The 18,117-nt window shown below is 43.6% G+C and overlaps 1 protein-coding gene across 4 annotated transcripts in view; it reads left to right on the plus strand.

Annotated features, from left to right (window-relative positions):
* Positions 1-15,642, plus strand: part of nf2a (NF2, moesin-ezrin-radixin like (MERLIN) tumor suppressor a) — a 36,354-nt gene extending 20,712 nt beyond the window's left edge. The window contains exons 11-16 of one of the 4 annotated variants that reach the window (XM_076269571.1): positions 2,991-3,113; positions 4,489-4,706; positions 6,926-7,091; positions 7,855-7,982; positions 8,999-9,158; positions 14,758-15,642. In XM_076269571.1, the coding sequence (XP_076125686.1) occupies positions 2,991-3,113; positions 4,489-4,706; positions 6,926-7,091; positions 7,855-7,982; positions 8,999-9,158; positions 14,758-14,808 (846 nt within the window). In that variant the 3' untranslated portion in view covers positions 14,809-15,642. Of the gene's footprint in view, positions 1-2,990; positions 3,114-4,488; positions 4,707-6,925; positions 7,092-7,255; positions 7,763-7,854; positions 7,983-8,998; positions 9,159-14,757 lie in introns of those variants that run through there. The other 3 variants (XM_076269572.1, XM_076269575.1, XM_076269573.1) reach the window with 3 other exon arrangements.
* Positions 15,643-18,117: the final 2,475 nt, after the last annotated feature.

Raw genomic sequence — 18,117 nt, forward strand, 5'->3', positions numbered from 1 at the left:
TCCCACACAAACACACACACACACACAAGATCGGAATTAATCCCACATACAGTACTCACACGCACACCTACATACAGGAGACCTCTGCACACACATGTCAGTCACCATCCCTCTGCCCCGCATTTGCACAGACACCTTCACATAATACAGTATGAATGCCTGATTCAGGCCAGCTGGCATACATTCGCAGATTCTGATGCACCACTGTGTGATGGGCACACACATTCAGACACACACTCTCAGGCACACATGCACATCTCCTGTGTCTGCCATTTCACTCATAGACCCTCATACATGCTTTCATCACCTTCCGCCTGAAGCTGGTTCAGAACTCCGCTACTTCAGGTCCAAACACTAGCAGCACACCACCCCCACCCTCCACCACCTCTATTGTCCTCCTCACCTATGAAGCCCTCTTTGCCTTTCTAGATCCAGGGTTTCCACAGGTCATGGAATTTCTGAAATATCATGGAATTTTGGAAAGTCTATTCCAGACATGGAATATCAGGGAATTTTGTTGTAAATCTACTTGCCAAAATATAAAAAAAAATATTAATACAAATAAATTTCCACGCAAGATTGGTTATATCTGGTTAGTAGCTTTACTGCTTGCTTGAGTAGTTGTGGTTAGCCTAACTTTGTTTATTCAATGCCCATTCATCTCCCGTGCAAAAAAGTAAAATATTTTTGAACGCTGTGCGGCTGCTCTGAAATCTTTGGTCAGTATATTGTACCATTTAATTCATTATATTGTAGGTCATGGATTTTTTTTTTTTTTTTTTTTTTTTTGGTCAGGGAAAGTTATGGAATTTTACATTTGACTTAGAGTGGGAACCCTATAGATAATGTCTAAATATGGTTTCTTCTTTGCATGTAGTTTTAACTAGCGCTTGTGGATGGAGTGTCAAACTGTGTTTATAGACAATGGTTATCGGAAGGTTTCCTACGCCCATACACTGACTTCCTTTACAGGAAAGGGTCTGTTTTCACTTAAATGCCATTTGAAGCCCTGCATATCACGGCCATCCGATATTGATTTTCAGCTCTGCCCCTTGCATACAATATGTGCTGCTGTAGATGATGATATTGTTCTTTGCAATTTTACACTGAGCAGCATTATTCTTATATCATACACAGTTTTTCACAGAGTGAGACTGCCTCTCCGGAATGCTCGGTTTATATCCAATCGTCGCGCCCGTTAACCTAATTGGTTGTGAGATGTTCCTCCTTGTGTTTTCCTTAGCATTGCAATTTTTTCGGCCTTTTGTTTCCTGCGTCACAACTGAAATTACAACCAGGGGACCACCAACAAAGTTCCACCAGCAAATCTAAAGTTTTCTGGAGCGAGGCCCCATTTTATACCGGTTCATCATACACAATTACATTATTTCTAGACAAAACCATTACATACAGGCATATGACAATACCTGAGCACTTCATGGAGAAAAACCCATGACCGTCACACTGTAGTTTCCAGCAGAGAGAATAGACAACTCAAGGATTAAGCACAATGCATCCCTTAGGCTTCCTTGCTATTGAAGGCTGCATCACATGATATTAACTAGATGTACCGCAGAGCGGTACAAAATATGACCGCCGCCCAGTCCAGCACATTTTTTCCACAAAAATAAATCATCATGCCTGTTCATAATTCTGAGAAATTCTTGAATTGTGTGCATGTGTGCGTGTACACGTTTATGTGTTTATGTGTGTGTGTGCGTGTGCGTGTGTGCGTGCGTGCGTGTGTGCTTGTGTGTTTGCCTGCTAATGTGTGTTTGTGCATGTGCATGCATGCGTACATATGTCTACTGTGTGAGTATGTGTCATACGTATGATTACTGTGAATGTATGTGTGTGCGTGTGTATCTGTTTATGCACATGTGTGCACATGGAATGGGTTAACATGACCCCTGTAGGGTGCATGCATTCGGAGGGTGTCATAATGATCCTAGACTTTCAATTTCGTGCAGTTTTGACCATGTCAGCCAGAGATATTGTGATGAAAACACCTAATTTTTTGCTTTTTAATTTTTAACTAGGTGGCGCTATACATGAAATAAGTGGTAATGGGATAGGTTGACATGCCCCCTTAAGACCAACATATAAAAAAAAGGTGGACCTCCTAGGCACTACGGTTCTCGAGATATTCACAGAAAACTGTCTCCGGCCACCTACAGGCCAGTTGGTATATAGTAACATAAATTAATTTATTGTGTGGCCCCCCATGAACGGAATTCCACGAAACTGGTTATGGAATGGGTTGACATGGCCCCTTGAGATCAACATACAAAAAAAAAATGGTCCTCCTAAACCTTACGGTTCTCAAGATATTCATAGAAAACTGTGTCTGCCCTACCCTCCTTTCGGGGGGTGCAGTCCAGCGGGGGGGGCTACAGATCAAAACGAAAAACGATGGTTCCATGCTATCCATGTGGGGTTACATGCCCACCAAGTTTCGTCTACCCCGGTCTTTCAGTGTCCCGGGAATCATTGACGGAAATTTGGGCATGCGAAAAAAAAAAAAAAAAATCTGACTAAACCTATATGACCGCCGCTTCGCTGCGCGGCGGTCATAATTATATGTCAGCGCTGCTCACTGTAGAATCATAGGCACTGCATATCACATAGTCACTTGTCTGCCTCAGGGAAAGCCCCCACTATCGTACCAGTGGATGTCACATGATCTTTATTAGAGAGCTGTTCATGGAGAGAGATGTACAGGAATGTATGTTGCATTCAAGGACACTCAAATACTGAAGAAGAACATCAACACGTGCTATTTAGGGAGTCTCAAAATATGTTGCCTATGTTCCTTTTTGTAACTAGATATGAGTTTATGTGATTTGTAGATTGTCACGTTCTGTTTTTATTTACATTTTTACAGTGTCCCAACTTTGGAAACAGGGTTGTATTTTCTTTTTTCTTTGCGTGCCCCCCCTGATCCTTCTCTCTTTCCCCTCCATGTCTCTCTGTCCTCTGTGTGTGTGCAGGTGGATCGGCAGCGTCTGGAGCGAGAGAAGCAGCTCCGTGAGGAGGCGGAGCGAGTGCGGGATGAGCTGGAGAGACGTCTGCTTCAGCTGCAGGACGAGGCCTACATGGCCAACGAGGCCCTAGTGAGTCCTGACCTTTGACCCGATCTTCAGGCCCCCCACTCATACACACAAATACACGCACATGTATGCTTATACTGTACGTACACATACACACATACACACATACACTCTCTCTCTCTCTCTCTCTCTCTCTCTCTCTCTCTCTCTCTCTCTCTCACCTCTCTCTCACCTCTCTCTCTCTCTCTCTCTCTCACTTTGTGACTCGAAGGGAGTGAGTATTTGTGCTTGGTTTCTTTATCAAATATGGATGCCTTGAGTAGTTCCTCCTATTGGCAGTGGTCAGCCTTTCATTTGTAGAGTTCAGTGCACTAGACCCCATTTGAAATGGATGTTTCTGTCTGAGCTCACTCCAAATGCCTCTGAAGCACGGTTGGGTGTAGATGTGATACTCAATCTTTTCAGTTTTTTTCCCCTCAACCTGCTTTTGGCCATCTCCATCTCCACTAGGCAGGTAAAAGTGAGATATTTTTAGCCACTTGCTGAATTCCACTTCCTCTTCACCAGTGGTCAGTAAACCACTGAGAGCTTGGATTGTTGTTCATAGCTGCACAGTGATGGAACAAAAAATACTCTCTTAGCTACAGTCCTGTGTTGAAGATAAGCTTATAATTATTGTTTCAGTTATGCAGATAGTGAACCTTGCGTCAGTGTCTTCTAAGTCTATCCTTAGGATCCACAAATTATCCTTTAAATAGTCATTAAAAGCTAACCATTAGCACAATAATGGATAATGAATTGCTCTGAATTTAAAAATGCACCGCTACACATGCACAATCAGATCAATTAAACTGAATTCAATCAACAGTTAAATTGAATTAAACTACTGAGCCATTCTCTTCAAATACTCAGTGTCACTGCTAACATCAAGCCTTTTTGTCTCAGTCAAAATAGTGGCATGAAGAGTGGAGTGCACCCTTGCTTGGCTGACTCTTGATTAATGATGAGCAAAGCCAGGTCTGAGTTTGGTCCCTATGAGACAGCACAGTTACATCTCTGCTAGATATAGAAGAAGGTTAGCATGTTTCTCACATGCAGATTAGGAAGTCATCTGAGGTCACTGAGGCATCAGTGTAGCGAAGGGAAAGGGCAGTGACTCCACCTGACCTTGAACCCGGATCTCCGGGGTACTAAACGTGCGACTTGACCACCACGTAAAAAGAGCCAGGCACTTTAGTATGGCCGTCAGAGTGCATATTCAACCGCAGTGACAGCACTCGGTCACAGTCGGTGACCTACGGTCACTGGATCAGGAACCCTACTAGTGCCCATATTCATGAATCGACTTTGAGTAGATTCGCTGACTCACTGCTTACTTAAGCAGTGGTGGCCGTGGGGATAAGAGCTGGCGTCTGAGTGTTGTCCTCTGCCTGTCCAGCTGCGCTCGGAGGAGACTGCAGACCTGTTGGCGGAGAAGGCCCAGATCGCCGAGGAGGAGGCCAAGCTGCTGGCCCAGAAGGCGGCCGAGGCAGAGCAGGAGATCCAGCGGGTCAAGGTGACTGCGATCCGCACCGAGGAGGAGAGGAGACTCATGGAGCAGAAGATGCTCGAGGCCGAGATGATGGCCCTCAAGATGGCCGAAGAGTCGGAGAGGAGGTAGGCACACACACACACACACACACACACACACTTGTCACAACCGCCCATCTAAAACTTTCAGTAAGGGCGTCTACGTTATTAGGCTGTGAAGAGGAGCCACTGAGAGTGGGAGTGAGGGGCTGTGCACAGAAATGAACTTAGGCAAACAATGTCATGAATGTTTTTAAGCTCACGTATGCCCGACCAGAAAAACTTTACCGATCCACTGGGAATTCACCCAACTCGAGCGATTCTCCGCTGTTGCATGTGTAGCAGTATGTAGCCTACTCCGATGCTTGTGCAAAGTTGATCAAAAACAAACTGCTGGTGGTGAATATGCTTACTAAACTGCATTGTTGAAATATATAGTTTGTGATTTATTGCCATTTAAAGACAGACATTCATATTAAAATTTTTTTAATATAGACGACGTATGGAATGATTTACAACTGTATGTTGCATTTAGTGCTTAACACAAATTATATGTTTAATTCTATATGTATTTCTGTCGTGCAGATAATGTGGTAGTGGAAGTAATTGCATGAAGTGCTATAGTAGATTAAATTGAAATTGAGATGTGTAAGCAGTTACTTTGGTCGGGCTGCTTTGTTCATTGCTTTGTTGCTTTACCATGCATTGTTTATTGTGTAAAGTAATGCATGTTTATTTTCTGTTTATCTTTAACTCATTGAATGCCAAGCTGTTTTCGGGAGCTTTGTCCTAGAGTGCCAGCAATCTAGACCATTGTTGATGATTTTTGTACAGCCACAGCATATTCTGTGTTATAGCTATGAACACATACAATGGCTCGATTAAAAGGTGAGACTTTAAGCTCTCGGTGGGTGCAAACCCTGTATTTCTACACGCCTCTGTTCCTGAGAAATCCTAAGCTAAACAGTGGCTAGTTTTCATCAAAATCGCTGTTTTTTTCTAGAAATGGAGATATAACGTCTTTCATGAAATATGAAGTGTTGCCTGTTACTTACTTGTGTAAACTTTCCGGGAAGTGATCAGCGAGACCTGGCGAGACTGCCACCTAGTGATGTGATAGACCCACGAAAATGGCCTGGTTTTGACCTGACGTGCATGCGTCACTGATTCGACCCAAAGCGGCAACCGAGTTATGATAAAATGTCCAGATAAAATATCCAGGTTGTGCGTTTTCATGAGTTTTCGATCGTCATATATTTCATTTCCATTCATCATAGAGTTCCCAAAATCAAATATAAGGTGTGTTACAGTGTCTAGTTTCGTAATTTAAAAAAAAAGCTAAAAACTTAATATTACGTTTTTGGCACTCAACGCATGGGAAGGAAAAACTTAATATTACGTTTTTGGCACTCAATGAGTTAAGGTTATCAACCTATTCCTTATTCCATAGTGCCTAATCCTATGACATTCAATTCATTCAACTCTATGCAACAATTCAACTGTTTCAACATATTACCAATGCCATCAGAACCATCTGGAGGGAAAATAAAAACACCAAAAAGGAATTGAGTTGTCCCGTTGCATCTTTCATGTGTTGAACAAGCCATTTTTCAAGTTTGGGCAGAGCTGTACTGATTGCAACACCTAGACAACTTGACAGTCCTAAAATGTTCCTGAATAAAGTTTCATTGAGAAGAATTAATTGCCTTAGTTCTATAAGCCCCACGCCTCAAATTTACAGTCATAAATTTAAATTAAGAAATTACCATAGTGTGAACCACAGGTAATTGTGTAATATCGGCTGTTGCAGGGTGTTACTGCAGTTTTCTTTTTTTCAAATGCTAATTTTCTCACCACCACTGTTTAATACACAGCTTAATTGCATTAGAGTGCGTTTGTTTATTTATTTATTTATTGATTTATTTACTTACGTAAAAGGAAGGGGATAAAGGCTCTGAGAACAGCAGCTGCACACAAATGACTTCGACTGATGTTCAAGAAGACGTCTTGAACTTCCAGCCATGCACACCCAGTGGCAACATTAATGAGAGCTTAAAAACGTTATAGGACAACATAGTCATTATCCAAGTCACTGGATATACAGTAGTGTTTTGTTTGATTTTGACAGTCACTGACAAATTGATTGGCCTGTTGTCTCAGCAGTTACTGGTATACCTGTGTACCTGTGATTGGTTTTGTTGTCTCCAGGTGCCTCAGCAGTAAGCACCAACAAAACGGGCAATAGACCTGCTGACACTGTGTGTGTGTGTGTCTGTGTCTGTGTGTGTCTGTGTCCGTGTCCACAGGGCTAAGGAGGCAGACCAGTTAAAGCAGGACCTCCACAAGGCTCGAGAGTCCGAGCGACGGGCCAAGAACAAGTTACTGGAGATCACCAGCAGGTCCCCCTACACGGTAAACACACAGCCTGTCAACACGCCCCATCAGACCCAACCAGGGACCCAACAGCATCAGGTAGAACTCATTATAAATGCTTTGAAAACATTTTTGTCAGTTAATATTAATGTCAATCGCTGTTAGAATGAATGACCAAGAATATCACATTGTTATGTATTTGTATGTGTTATATAAATAATGTAATGCATCATTTATATTACAAAATGGAATTGGCAACCAAGGACTGAACAGGCAGATGCTGCCAACCAAAAGGGGGTGAGAGACGGCGATAAGGTAAAAAGCACATAGAGGGCAATAGAAGAGAGGTTGATGGACAGAAAGAGAGGCCGATTCAGATGGGCAGAGACTGAAATGGCATTAGACTGGGAAAGTCAGTCAGGAGTGAGAAAGACTGGCAAAAATGCAGTTAGTTTGCACAGCACCTGGGGGAAAGGAAGTCCAAAATTGGTTTAAACAACAATTAAGAAGCAATTTCAGGGCGCGCTCTAATGTGGTATGATGTTTTCATCCCCAAGCCTCAGCAGGCATCACCATTCTAGTCCGCGCGTAGACCACGGCCACATCAAAAGGCAGAGCAGAGATTTTAGGCACACCACTCCCGTGTTTCAAGCCCCAATCATCTCCTAGCCATGACAGCTGTTTCCTGGGTATAAGCAGCCTGCCTCTCGCGTGATTGACGTGCCTCTCCTCTTGAACTCGTTTAAGGGCCATATGGTCGAGACGTTAAGGTTGGGATGTCACGATGGCTGTGGTTCAAAAAGGGGGGTTAATGTGTGCCAGGGCTTATCTGGTTCTCTCTGTGGTTTTGTCTCTGCTCCAGCCCCTGCCGCTGTCTGCCAACGCCATGCCCCCCGACATCCCCAGCTTCAACTTCAGCACAGAGAACCTCAGCTTCGACTTCAAAGACACCGACATGAAACGCCTGTCAATGGAGATCGAGAAGGAGAAGTGAGTCCTTGTGTGTGTGTGTGTGTGTGTGTGTGTGTGTGAGAGAGAAAGGGAGTGAGAGATTGATTGTTTGCAAGTGTTTTCTCTCACACACACACTGTAATGAAAAAAAAGATTGGGTGAGTGAGTGTTTTTTTAAGTGATGCTGTGATGATCATTTAGGCACCCTGTATATTGATCCGTCTGTTCTGCGCGCCTGGACTCCTGAAGTGTCGACTTTCACACATCCAAAGAGTGTGTTCATAAATCTATCAGTTCATGACCTGACTTCAGATTACTTTTTTTATTTTCACCCAGTCACATCAGAATTCCTATTTCTACTGGAAAAATACATAACTTAAACTCAAGAACAGGACTTGGCTTGAGCGTGTGTGCAGAAAGTCTGTTTTGTCATTTAGTGCACTGCAGCCAATTTATATTTTGCAGCTACAAGACGTTCATTGATTATTTATTCTGAGCGTGATGTATGCTGCTAAAAGCTCGATTGTGCATGCATACCAAGATTGATGCAGCTTCATAAGTGTACCGATTACATTTTTTCACTGACCCATTTTTCATACTCAGCCACCCAGCCAGGCTGCACGCCGGTGCAGCAAACACAAACTCACACAGAGGAGAGGGAGATGGGAAGTTGGGACTCGTGCAATAAACTCTGCTGAAACTGTGTGTGTGTGGTTGTGGGTGCCGTATGGGTGCATGCACACTCCAAAAACTAATGTGTTAGAAACATAGAGATACAAGTTGTGCTATATTTTAAACACATACAGTACAGTGTACGTCCTTAAAACAAATAGCAAAAGCAATGTGTTAGAAACAACACAAACTGTGTTGTCCCTATCTGGACATAGAGATGTGTTAAAAACAACACAGGTGTATCCATGTGATTATATGTGTGTTTTTTTTTTTTCTGACACATGTTCGTGTGTGTCTGTGTCCTTGTGATTGTTCATGTGTTTGTGGTTTTCTGCTGCGTGTGTGTGTGTCTGCATGTATGTGTATGTGCACCTCCGTGGCAGAGTGGAGTATATGGAGAAGAGCAAGCACCTGCAGGTGCAGCTGAACGAGCTGAAGACGGAGATCGAGTCGCTGAAGCTGCGGGAGCGTGAGACGCCAATGGACATCCTGCACAACGAGAACACCGAGAAGGGCAACAGCAAGCAGAGCAACTTCAAGAAGGTGCCCACACACACACACACACACACATGGCCACATGCCAGGTGACACTCTGGGCTTGTTTTGATGAACTTTTTCCTTTTTGCAGGAAGGTATGCAGTTTTAAATTTCATTATATATACAATGACAATAAAAATATTCAATTCAATTGAATTTATCCGTTTACAAGTTGAAACAACAGAAACAAGTTGAGTTGTAGTGTAGTGACAGAGTAACCGGAGACCAGATTGTAGATGTAACCATAGATCAGGGCTATACAGTTGGCAGCCCGCGGGCCACATCTGGCCCAGAAGCAACCTCCGAGTGACCCAGCCCGTGGTCCTGCCAGAAAGACAGAGAGACATTTCCTGCATCCCAAGTAGTAGCCTACAGACTGTGAATGCATCACTCTGCATAGCGTAGCAGCATTCAGTTACAGCTCTTATATTGTGTTTTGTCTTAAAAAAAAAAAAAAAATGTAATGTGTTTGTAAATTCAATACGGCACTCTGAAAATGCTCGGAACTTTCTATCTTCTTTCAAATTAACGAACGGTTTCTCATAGATCAAAATTGACATTAACACAAGCAGTAGGTCGAAATAAGACTTTGACTCTCTAAATTGTAAACAGATCTGGAATCTGTCCTGTTTGCTCAAAACCCTGTCTGCCACTATTTTCAGTTTGACTTACGGCACGCTCTGCCGCTCTGTCCCATCATCCCATCAGAAGGCGTGCCCAGTGTGCGCACTGAATGAACTGAGAGTGTGATGCTCTGAATTAACGATACGATAATTCCCATCAACATTAATTTAAGAACAGTCTCAAAGGGCCACAGTGTAGCCTACTCATAGCACTCAAGAGTGGCAGTTTAGAAATGCCACCAAAGGGTCTTATCTGACACAGGCACATCAAAATGTTTTATGCACTTTTTGATGTGCTCATGTCCAAAATTCAAAAGGAAAACAATAAATAATTCATTTGTGTTGGTTTAAAACTGTGTTATTACCTGCTGCTTATCCTACCAACCGCTGAAAATGTCTGGCCCAGCTCAATGTCCTGGTTTGAAAATCTGACCCTACTGAATTTGTAATTTAATAGCCCTGCCATAGACTATGATTGTAAATGCAAAGATGCAAATTCCTGTCAGCTGCACTGTAAAAAAAGTACCACTAAACACAAGCCTGCACAAAACTCATTTGAAAACAGTGCCCATCACCTCACAAGATGCATTTGAAGTCCCACCAAGGCACAGGCAGATGATCAGAGGCGATGCAGAGATGGGGTCTTGCTTGCTTGTGAGTCTTGAAGGTAGACCTCCTGGCCTTCTTTCCAAAGGCTGTGATTACATGGTTCAGAGAGATGCTGCATCTCAATGAGGCAGACTCACTGAATCCAAACTAGCTCTTCCAGCTCTCTTCGGAGCTTTGCTCCATCGGCACTGCTGGAGGTTGAGAGTGGGGGGGGGGGGGGGCAGTTGGAGGAGATGGAGGAGGAGGGAGTAGACACAGGACAAGGTGAGAGATATGTGAAAGACAGGAAGCAGGAAGAGAAGAAAGGAGGAGAGGTGAGTGAGAGGTGGAGTAGCGAGGGGGATGGAGAGCATGCTGTGATTTCTGTGCAGGCAGCCCCATCGTCTCGCCCTTCATAAAACATTAGTGCTCTCTGTGCTTCTTTAGTTGCCTCCCCAAAGCAGGCGAGCCATTCCCCCATTCCTTTCATGCGCTTTCCAAGCATGTGTAACGTGTGCATGTTTCTCACTCTTATTATTTTCAAGGTGCTGTTTTCACTCAAACCCACGCTAATAGGCCTCCAGTTAGAGAAAATGATCTCTCTCAGCTGGACATAAGGAGCTTTTTAGGAGTTCCATAATTACATCCCACACGGATGAGAAAGTTCTTTGCACAAACAGAACACTCTCTCAAACACTCTGTTGAAATTCCAAAACGTATAAGCTAACAAAGAATGCAGCCTTATAGGAAGGGTGGAAGAAACCCCTGTCGTGATGATGATAAACTCCAGAAGCATTGGTCACAGAAAATGGGATCATATGTAGCCCAGATACTTAATTTGATCATATGCGTGAGGGAGCACAAAAACAGGAATAAGGAAACACATTATACACGAACACACACACACACACACACACACACACACAGAGACAGAAACACACACATTCCCCCTCTCTCCTCTCTTTCTCTCTCAGAAAGAGGACAAGCCTTATCTAGTGGTCACACATTTACCAAGACCCCAAAAAAAGCACCTTAGAGGTGCTTCACACCCCTGGGTTCATCCACAGGAGTCTCTCTCGTGCCTCCACTCCTGGCTGTGAAATTCCACTTGTTTAAGTCGCACTAATTGATTTCTGTACTGTGATTACTCGTTCGGATTGATGTGGGGCTCTTGCGAAGCCGTACGGAGCTCGGATCAGCGTGATCGTTTAATTGGACTCGGGACTGGTGAGAATTAATCGCAGTTCTCAGGAGAGCGCACACAGGCTCTGCTGTTAGAAGGAAGGGACCTTTTCCAGTTGAGTGAAAGACGAGTGACACAAACAAGTGCACACACACACAGAAACACTCACACAGAGACATATAAACTGAAGAGTGTTGTATGTTTTCTGGGCCAGAGAGAGACAGGTGGAGTTGGTTTATAGAGTGGGTGAGAGGCCCGGGGGCAGGTGACATGGGCTGTTGGCTTTTCAGGTTGGGGCCGATGCTAGAGCAAGATTAATGGGCCCAGTCGCTCTGCTTCTCTTCTATCCTCTTTCTGTCCCTCAGTTTTCTTTTACTCTCCCCCACAACAACTCCCTTTCTCCTTCTCTCCCCTTCCCTCCTTCCTCTCGTCTTTTCCACCTGCTGGCCACGCTGGAGCGAGACCTAAGGCTGCAGAACGGCGGTCCCCACTGAAAAAAAACAGCCTCCTTCTTTCCCTCCATCCTTCTCTCCCTCCATTCCTCTCTCCATCCCTCCCTGCCTTCTGAGCTGAGCTGCTTCCCAAATCAGGAGGTGTCTGCCTTTAAGTCCACAAGAGGCTTGCTGAGGCTCATTTTGGCATGGCCCCCTAGTCTGTGGGCATAGCTCTGTTTACAGATCCTTCATGATGTCTGCTCAACGGCCCATGACCGCATCTAGTTACTGGAGGGAGAAAGCACTGGACGCTGCAGGAGCCAACACTCCAGAGCTCAGTGCACTCCTCAGGGCGGCCATACCTGCACTGGCTGAGGGGCTTTAATGATTTCATAGCCTATTTCAGCAAACAGGATTGTGTGCAGGAATAAAGTGGAACTTAGACAGGTAGTTTACTTTCTTGTTTGTATGAGGTGCAAATCTAAGCTTATCTCGTATGCTTTGCTCTGAAGATTTTGTCGACATCTTTCTCTCTCCTAGCAATTTTGTAATGCTCTGCAGGAGGTCAAGTATGAAGTGCTGAAGTATGACCACTCGAACAGGCATAATAATTTTTAGATGCCACATTTTTTCATACTGAGTAATTGGAGAAACCCAACACAGTGTGTTTATGCTCCATCTACCTCTCTCACCTCCCTCCATCTGTTTCCCTCCATTCCTCTTCCTCGGTGGCTCTGTCTCTCCTCTTAGCCTTCCCTCCCCCTCTCTTTCTCTCTCTATAACTGCACCCAATGCATTATGCATTTGTTGGTGCAAGTTGAAAACTTTAGTGAGAAGAAAAACAAATTCGCCAGCCACCAGCTTTTTTGAGCTGTTTGTATTTGCGGGTCCTGAATTAAGCTCTGCTAAAGCTGCACAGCCTTTAAAAATGCAGTCAAGGGGTGACTGATCATGACAGCACAGTCAAGCTCTTCTAGGGGATAGTTGTGTTTGGAATTAAGCACTAGATTTTGGCTCTCTCTACCCTCAGGAAGCGGAGTAAGCTCTACCATTAAGAGTCTGTCAATATCTCAATTACATTATGATTTACAATCTCAAGAGTGAAAATAATGTAAGGAATGTTGTGTCTAGTGTCTGGCCAACACTTGATTGTTGATCGATTTGAAAAACAATGGGGGGTTTTTTCTGCCCTCCAGTTAGACGCATTTTTTGTGTCTTTAGTTATTTCAAGAATACCTCGTGTCCCAACTCAACTCCTCAGGGCTTTCTAAGTATCCCTGGCAATTAACCGTTCTTTGACACTGATGGTACCATGGTTGATAAGGACACTGCAGATGACTGCAGATGGTTTGATTTGAAGAACACAGCAGATTTTCTTTCACTTTAACATCTGCAGATGCAGGTGTGAATCAGAGTGCAAGAGAGAGTGCAAGTGCCCAAAGAGAGATGGTGCTGATTGGTCTTTAAAAGCCCCAGCCCTCTGTCACATTAACCAGACCATCTGGTCAGACTCGCACATCTGTAGCATCTGTCGCAAGGACACCGGTTCTCCTCCTCTGAAAACTGTACAGTTCTGTTGGGTTGCCCAACAGGGCTCAGTGTTTCCCATTCATTGACTTATTTGTGGCGGCCCACCACAATATCAACATTGACCACCACACAATGGTTTTTCCAGGTTGTACTAAATTGAGCCCAAATCTGGATAGCATCATAACCACGCTACGCTAATTTGTTAAAAACTGTTGCATTCAAGTTAATTCTGCAAACCTACCACCACAAATAGAATTCAATTCTGTGGGAAGCACTGGGGCTTACGCCTGGTCTTAAGCTACAGCGTTCTAAGTCCAACCTGATAGATACGCCAGTTGCACCATCTAGGCTTAAGCCTTCCTCTCGCTAAGACCGGCGGTGAATCGTACATCTACTCAGTTTTCCATCTAGAAACCAAGATGGAATTCTTAGTCATACAAAGAAGTGCAAACAACAAATGGAAATGCTGCTTTTTGAGGCTTTGACCACTCTTTAGTACGATACAAATGGGTAGGCTGTGGCTGTCTGTGGTATTTGTCTCCATGGCCATTTACACGGCACCTTTTGCCTTGGCCAATAATGTTCCATTCAGTCATTGTCACCGCAGTACGGCTAAGCCTCAAGGCGTCACAACACACACCCCATAGTTTCCTGGGTGTTGCGTGACGGGAAAATAGGTGTGCCTGGTGCAATGCCAAAGGAATCGGATGATGAAAAGAATTGTCACCACATCAGGCCTGAATCTTGTGACACACTGAACTCAGATCTGACATCGAGACTGACTGACGCATGCTCGTGTCTGGCACCTCATATACAGCAGTGATTGCTGGTAGAATCTGCTTTGATGTGGCTTCACCAAGAAAAAAAGAAAGAAAGAAAGGGAAAAAAACAATGATTTTCATGGAAATTTTAAGCAAGGAGCATGAAACTGTTGATGCATTTCTGGATACATATGCAGATGTCAACATTAACATTATGTATAAGTATAAGCTATGGATACAGAAGCAAAGTATTATCTCAGATAGAATTCTGAAAAAGAATGGAATTTCAGATGATGTTTCAGGAAAGCCATTCATGGTTTTGAAGGTAATGAATGAGATACGTTGGGATGGAATAAACAACTGGGTACCCACACACTCTGAACTCTGAAATTGCTTTCATCTAGTTTTTTTTTTTTTTTTTTTTTCCAGACTCGAGTGTGTTTCATCCATTTATCATTTCCGTTCTCTGTTTCTTCTCTTCCACAGCTCACATTACAAAGCACCAAATCCAGAGTGGCCTGCTTCGAGGAGCTGTAGCAGAGTGGACCCTGATGGAAATGTGTGTGTGTGTGTGTGTGTGTGTGTGTGTGTGTGTGTGTGAGTGTGAACATGTGAGGGAAAACATATATTGTGTGAGTGTGCACATGTTGCATTGTGTTCCTTAGGGAATGGGCACAGTCGTCTGTTTAAGCACACCTATAGGGCTAACACTAAACTAAACCACCTTGATGAGACACTGACTAACTGCTGTTGCTGCTGCTCCATGAGCCACAGTCCTCATGAATGTCTGCTGCGGCAGCGTTCACATGCGTCCAGCACACACCTCAGTGCCTGTACAAGAGAAATCACTACTAGGCCCTGGCAAAGCCGTTCCATTCCATTAGTCCAGGCAATGCACTACATTCCAGCCGCCCGGCCGCTCAGCCCAGGCGGAGGTGGAGACCGAGGCGGCGAGGCCGTCTGAGAGACTAACCGTGAGGCACTCGGCTGCACGGTGACCATTCTGAGGGAGTGGGCATGGAACACGCTTCCTTGGCGTGCATCTAACCCCCCATTACCCCACCCCACCAGAAAATGTGCAGCTCTGCTGGGTGATTGAGTTTGTGCCTTAATTGTAGGGTTTACATTACAGGAAAAGTGACACTATATCAATGCTGTTTTTTTTTATTTATTTTTTATGTATCTTGGGATAGCTGAGGTGAAAAATTAATCATGTTTTTTTTATGAGGTTGAGGATTTTATGTTTTTAATTCTTTAGTTAGTGTTCATTACTTAATGATTGTGTGACAGTTGAAGTGGTGTCTAGAAGATTTGTGTATTAATAAAAGAACATTGCCATTTTTTTAGATGAATAAATGGACTTTAGATCAATCAACTGTGTCTGTAACTGCTAAATAGCTCTTCATTTGAAAAGCCTTTTCATAAAGTATTTTAATACATCTCATAAAATTAGTCTGAAAGAGTTGTAGCTCATAGACATAATTGATGGTGGTGATGGCAACAGTAAGGTTTCCTTATATTGGATTTTTTTATCCTTTTAGCTGTGAACTTCTGAAATTATACATTCAAAAAGATATACAGTGGGCCTATAGCAAACTTCTCATTTGAGTGTGTTGTGGAGAGTTGGCCGTATAGTGGTTTGATGGGCACAGAGGTATTGTTTTTTTCCCCGTAATTGTTTCAGATGACCTCACTCACACATCTAAAAACAAATAGCATAAAGCATTAGTCTCTCACCTCTGCAGTTCAATACGACGCGCCCTTTTTGTTCCCATATACGCACACTCCCAGAGCTGTTTGGAGTGGTGTTGGCAGTTTGAATGGCAGGTCAGTGTAGTCTTATCGACAGGCTGTCACCTGCTGGAGAGCGATGATCGCTAAGGTGACAGAGACGCAGCTGAAGAGCGCACGAGGCGTCCCTCATTGACAGCCGTGCATCCTGGGACAGAGGAGGCCTCCAAGGAGAGATGGAGCGGTCTGTGACTACACTGGGCAACACACGACTGGATCGGGTCAGACGCCCCTTGGAGGTGTGCGTGGTCAGTGAACTGGAAGCACTGATGCATAATCTCGACGTTGCTCCATCAGCAGAAGCTCATAATAGTCAACACCATCCATTTATTCATTTAGCCTACAACAATATGAGGTCCTTGAAGGGTCATAGTGGGATTTTTTTATTTATTGATTTTTTTGAGGTGGGTACTTTTCTTGAGCTACTTTTGTGTGGCCTCACATACAGTACCTTGCCTGGCAAAGTCAAAAGTAGGATATTGTGAAGGAATCCAAAATGCCAGCCATTCTCTTTTACCTTAGCCCTGTTATGGACTGGGGCCAACACCACAAGACTGATTAGGCCTAATGCACTCTGAACACAGTCATCTTTGATCTGTTATTTTAGGATTGAACCTTTAGTTCTATTCCTACCTCCCAACTTTCCGAAATGTACTTCTCAGTCTTGTTTTTAATCCTAAACAGTAGAATATGCCTTGTCAAGTTAAATAAGACATTGGTTACCTCTGCCTAATTAAATGGCATAAAACCTACACGCCCTTGACGGTCATGTCTTTGAGTTGTTTGTCACTTGGTCTATCCACAGTGATGTAAAATCAACAAACTCCCCACCTCTCCAAAATGAAATCCGCTGCATGGATGTTATGCTACCCATGAAATTTGCTTGAACAAATGGAAAATTCAACAAGACAGCTTCGGCACTCACCACCCCCCTCCGTGCTTGCGTGATTGTCCTCCGCAGGATGGCATTTGATGGTTTGACAGTAGCCAAAGACAAAGTGAAGGGCCATGAGCCTAATTCAACGAGTTGGCTGTGTTGAAAATGGAACCAATGTTCATTAAGTGTAGTGCTGGTAAATCAGTGTTTGAAAGTAGATGTATGAATGCATGCAGTTGGGAAGGAGTGACTATTAAAAGACGAGTTGTATAATAGACTTAGCCTATTGTGCATCCATAAAATGCCTTTAAGAATATTTCATTGAGGTATTTGCAGCCGCAGGGACACCAGACATTCACTGCATTTATTAGAGATCATTACCACAGACAGTACTGAGTGAGTACGGTATTCATATGGCCAGAGGCGGTGGTAATGTTTTAGTCTTTCAGTAATTACGAATGTCTTCCTCTTGCCTGCTTATCTGAGGCCATGTCTCTTGCAGTGCCCTTTCTACATGTATGTGAGAGAGAGAGACATACTGTAGCTTGTGTTTTTGTTCATGCAAGTCATCATGTAGAGTGAAGCAGAGAGGCAAAGATATAAACTTCTGCCTCCTTCCCTTAATTTCAGGATGATATGGTGGCCACAATACTGTAGGCTTTCAAAATGTGACACACACATCTATGCTTACCAAAGCTGCTCTCGCCAGCTGAATTGTTCTTTCCTCTGATGTGGTGAAGGTTTCATAAAGAATTTCTTAAACGTACCTCACAGCTGCTACACAAACACTCCTGCAACTCCTTCTAAACAGCAAGTCCTCCCCATCCCATAACTCTTTTGTAAACATGTAAACAAGTCTTACATCTTCTCTTCTTGGTCAATGTTTTCTTCTTAGTAAATTATTTTTAAACAATGCAACACAGCAATGTACAGTGTGAACAGCTTGAAGTGCTGAAACTGCGAGAAAGAGAAAGACAGACAGACAGAGTGTGTGTGTATGAAAGTGAAGTGTAAGATCAAGTGTGTGTGAAAAAAAAAAGAAAATAGTCTATATACTACAATAGTCTTTATCTATATCTACATCTATATGACCAATATGACTGCTAGCACTGCAGTGGTCATAGTAATATAAAAATAATTCAGAGATGTGTGGAAAAACTCAATACAACAAAGCTTTC

This window comes from Alosa pseudoharengus, unplaced genomic scaffold (genome assembly GCF_046254945.1).
Source record: "Alosa pseudoharengus isolate Yale_2024_CS ecotype anadromous, Long Island Sound unplaced genomic scaffold, YU_APseudo_1.1 YU_APseudo_1.1_scf_6, whole genome shotgun sequence".
NCBI lineage: Eukaryota > Metazoa > Chordata > Actinopteri > Clupeiformes > Clupeidae > Alosa > Alosa pseudoharengus.